We start from the raw sequence: 7,500 nt of genomic DNA on the forward strand, positions 1-7,500 counted from the left end.
TTGAACAAAAAAAAAGTGGTAGTAGGAAGGCAGGCTCGAACCCGTACTGCGAAGGAGGAAAAGAACGGGGTAAAAACCTGACGTCTTTGCTGTTACGACCACCACCAAACCAGAAGCGACATTTTTTTAAAATTAAGGCTAGACAATCTAAAGGAGATGATAACTTTCAAAAATATCGGCGAAAAAAGTGATCTCCCCTGTAAAAAAGTGCCTAGTTGAAGGTGAAGATATTAATGTTTTTAGCCAATCTTTCGATATTTGTCGTATGAATGGTGGAACTTTAAAACGATACTGATCTTGCTAAAATCCGTCACCTTTGTCGAAAGTTTTAGGCAGACATGCAAACATACATACATACATACATACATTTATATATTGGTAACTAAACATTTTCGACCCAAACTGATGAAAAAGCTTGCCCTATCTCTGAATAACCTTTATGTAAAATTTCAAATGTGTAGACCAGAAATTGTCTGAGTAATTTGGAAGAGACTGCAGAGGTCAATTTTTTAAAACTTTGACCCCTTTTTTGACCCCCTTAAAATTTATTGTTTTCGGCTCAAATCAAGTTATTAAGTTAGATCCATGTCCAAGGAACCTCCTATATCTAAAATTTCAAGTGTTTAGACCGAAAATTGCCGGAGGAGTTTGGTAGAGTTTTCAAAGGTCAAATCGTTGAACTTTGACCCCTTAACAGCCAAATTTCTGGGCGAAACCCGATCACGTCGATTTTCCCAAATCTCAGTACCCTGTATATCAAATTTCGAGTCTGTAGACTTAAAATTGACAGAGTTATTACGTAGGGAAATGCACACACACACACACACATACACACACACACACATACACACACACACACACACACACTTTCACTTTTATAGATATATAGATAGATATATATATAAGCTTATTTTGGGTAGATTAATCCTGCTTCTTTTAATTCAAATGGGTAATTATTTTGAGATACGATTTTTTGAGGTACGTCGGCGGTCATGGAACGAATTCAATTTGTATTTCAAGAGCAGAGTTCTATCTTTATTCATCTTATGATTTTTAAGTATATAACCCAATCAGAAAAACCCACTAATGCCCCCCCCCCTCAACGTACATAGGTGATAAAGCTCAGGTATGCTAATTACTTCAGTGGAACAATAAAATTGTCGCCTGAGAAAAGACAACATGATTCCATTTCCGTTTGATAAAAACGTTTTTCTTTTTTTGCTGCCGACCATCTACTACTTGACCAGTTGGGTACAAATTCCAAGAGTGATAAGAGCCTTCTATCATGTCTGAAAGTTACACAATGCTTCCAAGTTATGACAACAGGACCATCACCGGCACCCTCAAAATGCATCGCTGGATTGCCACGAATAACAGGGACGTGCCCAGGGTGATGAAAACAAAGTTTCCGGCAACAGTTATGGTCTTTGGTGTGGTTTCAAGTAAGGACCACATCATGTCACCTCACATCTTGAAAGTCAACACCAAAGTGTACCTGGATGTGCTGAAGAGTGTGGTGATCCCCTGGTACAATCAGGTGGCTGCTGGCAGACTCTGAGTCTGGCAGCAGGACTCGGTGTTGACCCACAAGTCTAAAGAGACCCAGTCTTGTCTTCAGAAGGAGTGCTATGAATTTGTACCCTTCTCTCACTGGCTCCCCTCCTCTGCTTGACTACTTCGTTGGGTCATACACCGAGAACATCACCTACATGACCTCCCACAACACCAAATCCAGCCTGATCGCTGTCATCCGCCGTGTATTCGCTGAGTGTTCACTGAGCTCTTACTGGCTCTTGTGGAAAAAGCATACTCCCAGTTCAGGACTTGTATTAAGGCGGTGAGTGAGGCTGAAGGCGGCTACATTGAACAGATGTCAGCTCTTCTACATAATCAAGTTACCTGAATTGATTGTTTCAATAAAAGCTTTAAAATAAAGCTGTAGTGTTTTTTTCTTTAGGGTGACACTTTTATCGATCCACCCTGTACATTTGCCAAGCCAATGACATTGCAACTTACTTGAGTGAGGCTAAAGGCGGCTACATTGAATAGATATCACCTCTACTACATAATCAAGTTATCTGGATTGATTTTTTCAATAAAAGTTTTAAAATAAAGCTGTAGCGATATTTTTTTTACTTTAGGGTGACACTTTTATCGTTCCGGTATATATATATTGTTTCACTCTATATATATATATATATATATATATATATATATATATATTGTTCCATCCTATATATATATATATATATATATATATTGTTCCACCCTATATATATATATATATATATATATATATATATATATATATTGTTCCACCCTGTATATATATATATATATATATATATATATATTGTTCACCCTATATATATATATATATATATATATATATATATATATATATTGTTCCACCCTATATATATATATATATATATATATATATATATATATATATATATATATATATATATATATTGTTCCACCCTATATATATATATATATATATATATATATATATATATATTGTTCCACCCTATATATATATATATATATATATATATATATATATTGTTCCACCCTATATATATATATATATATATATATATATATATATATATATATATTGTTCCACCCTATATATATATATATATATATATATATATATATATATATATATATATATATTGTTCCACCCTATATATATATATATATATATATATATATATATATTATTCCACCCTGTATATATATATATATATATATATATATATATATATATATTGTTCCACCCTATATATATATATATATATATATATATATATATTGTTCCACCCTATATATATATATATATATATATATATATATATATATATATATATATATATATATTGTTCCACCCTATATATATATATATATATATATATATATATATTGTTCACCCTATATATATATATATATATATATATATATATATATATATATATATATATTGTTCACCCTATATATATATATATATATATATATTGTTCACCCTATATATATATATATATATATATATATATATATATATTGTTCACCCTATATATATATATATATATATATATATATATATATATATATATATATATATATATATATATATATATATATTGTTCCACCCTGTACATTAGCCACACCAACGACATTACAATTTACTTACCTCAGATTCACCTCAATGACGCGATCGAAACCCGAGCCTTGTATCATCAATTCGCACTCAGTCAGGGGAATTGGCAAGGGGTTGACAAAAGAGATTCGTGCAGGCACTTGCTGACCAGCTGGGAACTTGGTGGGCACCTTTAAAAAATAAGATAAAAAGAACGAGACATTTTCAGGCAAGATTAGTTTGAATAAATACATAGAAGATTCTGCCAAGTCTTCTGCAAAGAAAGTATGATACTCATTATCTTTCTATATACATATATATATATATATATATATATATATATATATATATATATATATATATATATATATATATGTAAGAAGATATCGGTGAAGCCATTTTGTTTTTTGAGTTGAACTCAGTAATGAACTGTTGAACAAAGTCTTTGATACGTTACACACTGTATATGCATCAATCTTATTTCACAGCTCATATATTAAACATGCAGGGTGACCCAATTAAAAGTAGACCAGAAAAAAATATAGACACCAGGAACATTCTTTTATTGTTTAAATAACCTGCAGCATAGTGTTATAAAAGATGCTGGAAGTGTTCCCCGTTTTTTACTATAATAATTAAAAATATGAAAACAGATCCTGGCTAACCGTTTTTCCTTAAATATTTCAACAAAATGAATAAGTTTACAGAAAAAAAAATGTACATATTTATTTTAACGCATTTTTAAAAGTGTATATATAGACATCGAACAACCCAACCTTCCCATACGCACACATATGTTTGTCCTTCCCGACATGGGTAGGATTCAAAAACTGTCCTCTTTTTCGTACGATCTATGACTTTTTCTTTTCTTGCATTTTTACTTCAATTATCCTGAAGATGTCCTCTGAAATAAGGACGAAACGTTGATTATTTTAATAATTTCATTCAGTTTTTCTATTTTTCTCAAAACACACACACACATATATATATATATATATATATATATATATATATATATATATATATATATATATAAGAAGATATCGAGGCAGCCATTTTGTTTTTTTGAGTTGAACTCAGTAATGAACTGTTGAACAAAGTTTTTGATACGTTACACACTGTATATGCATCAATCTTATTTCACAACTCATATATTAAACATGCAGGGTGACCCAATTAAAAGTAGACCAGAAAAAAATATAGACACGCAAAACATTCTTTTATTGTTTACATATCTGTAGCATTGTTTAAATTACCTATAGTGTTATAAAAAATGTTGGAAGTGCTCCCCGTTCACATCCCTGCATTTCTGGGCACGTTTAACAACGTTTGCCGATATTGCCTGTAGATCTTCTCTGGTGATTCTCCTAATAGCGCTAGTAATGTTTTCCTTAAGTTGGTCAAGATTGCGAGTACTGTTTGTATAAACTTTTTGTTTTAAAGTCCCCCAAAGATAACGTTCACAGGAAACATGAGTTGGAACAATTACATCGAGGGCATTGCCAGGGCCGCTGCAAGGAAGGTGGGCTCTCTCTACCGTGCTAGAAAACTACTAACACCCGAAAGTATCCTGTACCTCTATAAGGCAACCATTCGCCCATGTATTTGGGCTGGTGCCTCTGCTGCTAGTCTCTCGCTCCTTGACAAGGTTCAAAAGAGAGTCGCAAATCTAATAGGCCCTAAACTGGTATCTAAGCTTCAGCCTCTGTCCCATCGACGAAACGTTGCATCCCTCTGCCTTTTCTACAAGTATTTTAATGGTGAATGCTCTGACGACCTGCAAGCACTTGTGCCCCCATGATGTTTAACAACGTTTTCCTGTAGATCTTCTCTGGTGATTCTCCTAATAGCGCTAGTAATGTTTTCCTTAAGTTGGTCTAGATTGCGAGTATTGTTTGTATAAACCTTTTGTTTTAAAGTCCCCCAAAGATAAAAATCACATGATGACAAGTCCGGGGAACGTGGTGGCCATGACTATTTGCCTATTGTTCTCTCTTCTGTTAGCACGTCATCAACTCTGTGAAACGTGATGCATGTAGAGCCATCTTGTTTGCACCTTTAAAAAATAAGATAAAAAGAACGAGGCATTCTTTTATTGTTTAAATTTTTTTTTTTTTACTCAGTGATCACCACTTATCAAGGCCCGGAAGCCACTCAGGGATAAGGGTTATTGCAAGTACATTACGTTAGTGTGGAGATTTGATGAAGTGTTTACTTAAGGGGGCGGTTCATTAGGAATTTGTTAACATTGGACTTGAAGACATCCAAGTTGTAGTCCGGTGGGAAGCAGGCAGACGGAACAGAGTTCCACAGGCGTGCAGTTCTAAGAAAGAAGCTTTGTTCATGGAATCCGCGTTTCGATTTAGGCACAGATATAGAGTGGGGGAAATTTTTCACAGTGGATTCAGCTAGACGGGTGTTTTTCGTGAAAGATTGGCGAGAGGGGACCAGAGATTGGAGTTCAGACGAGCACCTGCCATGGAAATAACGATAAAACAAGGAAAGGCTCGCAACGTCTCTTCTGTGGGAGAGAGGTTGCAGGGTAGAGAAAAGGGCATCCCCCACTAAGCCACGAAGTCTATTTTGTACTCCGTCAAGGCAGGATAGGCTGTTTTTAGCAGCTCCTGTCCAGATATGGCAACAATATTCCATCCTTGGACGTACTTGGCTTTTATATAGATAGAGAATTGCATCAGTAGTGAGATATTTTCTGGAGCGGTAGAAGGATCCCACCATCTTTCCAGCGACCTTGGCTGCAGCATCGTTTAAATTACCCGTAGTGTTATAAAAAATGCTGGAAGTGCTCCCCGTTCATATCACTCCATTTCTGGGCACGTTTAACAACGTTTTCCTGTAGATCTTTTCTGGTGATTCTCCTAATAGCGCTAGTAATGTTTTCCTTAAGTTGGTCTAGATTGCGAGTATTGTTTGTATAAACCTTTTTGTTTTAAAGTCCCCCAAAGATAAAAATCACATGATGACAAATCTGGAGAACGTGGTAGCCATAACCCTTTGTCTATTGTTCTCTCTTCTGTTAGCACGTCATCAACTCTGTGAGACGTGTTGCATGTAGAACCATCTTGTTGGAAAAAGAATTGCATTTTGTCTTGTGGTGCCAATTGGTCCAGTTGGTCGTTAAGTGAAAGATTAGAGAGATCGGGCTACTTTTAAGTGGGCCACTCTGTATATGAAGGAGACAGCATTTCTAACATTATATTTGATTTTTTATTCTTACCTCGACGTTGAGATAGGGCCAATCGAGGTGGAAACTATCACTGTAGATGAACAGTTGGTTGGTTTGTTTGACTCTACAATATACGGAGATACGCATCGAGAAACGAGAATTATTGTTGCGCCCCATGTAAGGTAGGTAGTCTTCCGGGTGGACGTCCATCATAATGGTCTTGCCTTATGAAAAAGAAAAAAGAAGAAAGAATTAAAGAGATTGTAGCATTATCTCTCCTTCCCGTCATGCACTCTCATACATGCATACACCAGAAAGTGCTTAGACCTGATAATCTCCATTTTTTGTTATGCCAGGAGGCGCCAATATCAGGACCACCAAGAGTTAAATGCAAAGAAATTTCTTTTCTTTTGCCTACCTCACCTGACGAGGTGCCTTAAATAAGTTTCCAGACTTTTTTCATATGACCACTTTTTATTGATAGTACACATATGAAACTCTAGTTCTCTTCAAAGTAATCTCCTCCGGCTGCAATGCACTTGTTGAACTGTTCCAACAACTTCTGGAAGTCCTCCTGTGTGAGCATGTCGATGAACCTCATCACAGCTTCTTTCATTTCCTCAATGGTTTCATAACGACTGGATAACCGAAAGTCACAAAGTTTGCACAAATCTTCCAAATCTTCAGTTCCTTGCGAATAATTGTGTGTACAGTTCCCACACTGACATCAAACTGTGCTCTTATTGTCTCCATAGATACTCAACTCCATGAAATTTTTCCTTTATTTGACCAAACAACTCTGGTGTTCTGACTTCCTTACTCCTCCGTCACCTCTCATCATCCCTCACAGACTTCCTACGTTTCTTGAGTCTCTTATGCCACTCAGAAACTGATGCTCGATTTATGGAAAATGGTCCAAAAGCAGTCTGAAGCATTCCATATGTTTCTGTGGCATTTTTTTCTAATTGAAAACATAATTTTATTGCATATCGTTCTTTTAAAATGTCCTAACGTTCAGATTGCATTTTTGAAGTTCACCAGCTGACAATCAGGCCTTAGTAGGATGTATTCCAATTCCTGCTGTAGCTGTTCATTTCAACCTGAAATCGTAAATATTGTCTAGTCATCTCATAAAATGTATAGCAATAACATACTGAATTCTCAAGTGTCT

The 7,500-nt window shown here is 35.0% G+C and overlaps 1 protein-coding gene across 2 annotated transcripts in view; it reads right to left on the reverse strand.

Moving 5' to 3' along the window:
- LOC145268671 (hemocyte protein-glutamine gamma-glutamyltransferase-like) overlaps positions 1-7,500 on the reverse strand; it is a 99,379-nt gene that overhangs the window by 4,911 nt on the left and 86,968 nt on the right. For both annotated transcript variants that reach the window (XM_080124163.1, XM_080124162.1), the window contains exons 16-17: positions 6,381-6,553; positions 3,200-3,336 (exon numbers count right to left, since the gene is read on the reverse strand). In XM_080124163.1, coding sequence (XP_079980289.1) covers positions 3,200-3,336; positions 6,381-6,553 — 310 coding nt within the window. The remainder of the gene's footprint in view (positions 1-3,199; positions 3,337-6,380; positions 6,554-7,500) is intronic.

The sequence above is a fragment of the Euprymna scolopes genome, chromosome 44, assembly GCF_053919585.1.
Source record: "Euprymna scolopes isolate OS-2025 chromosome 44, ASM5391958v1, whole genome shotgun sequence".
Taxonomy (NCBI): domain Eukaryota; kingdom Metazoa; phylum Mollusca; class Cephalopoda; order Sepiida; family Sepiolidae; genus Euprymna; species Euprymna scolopes.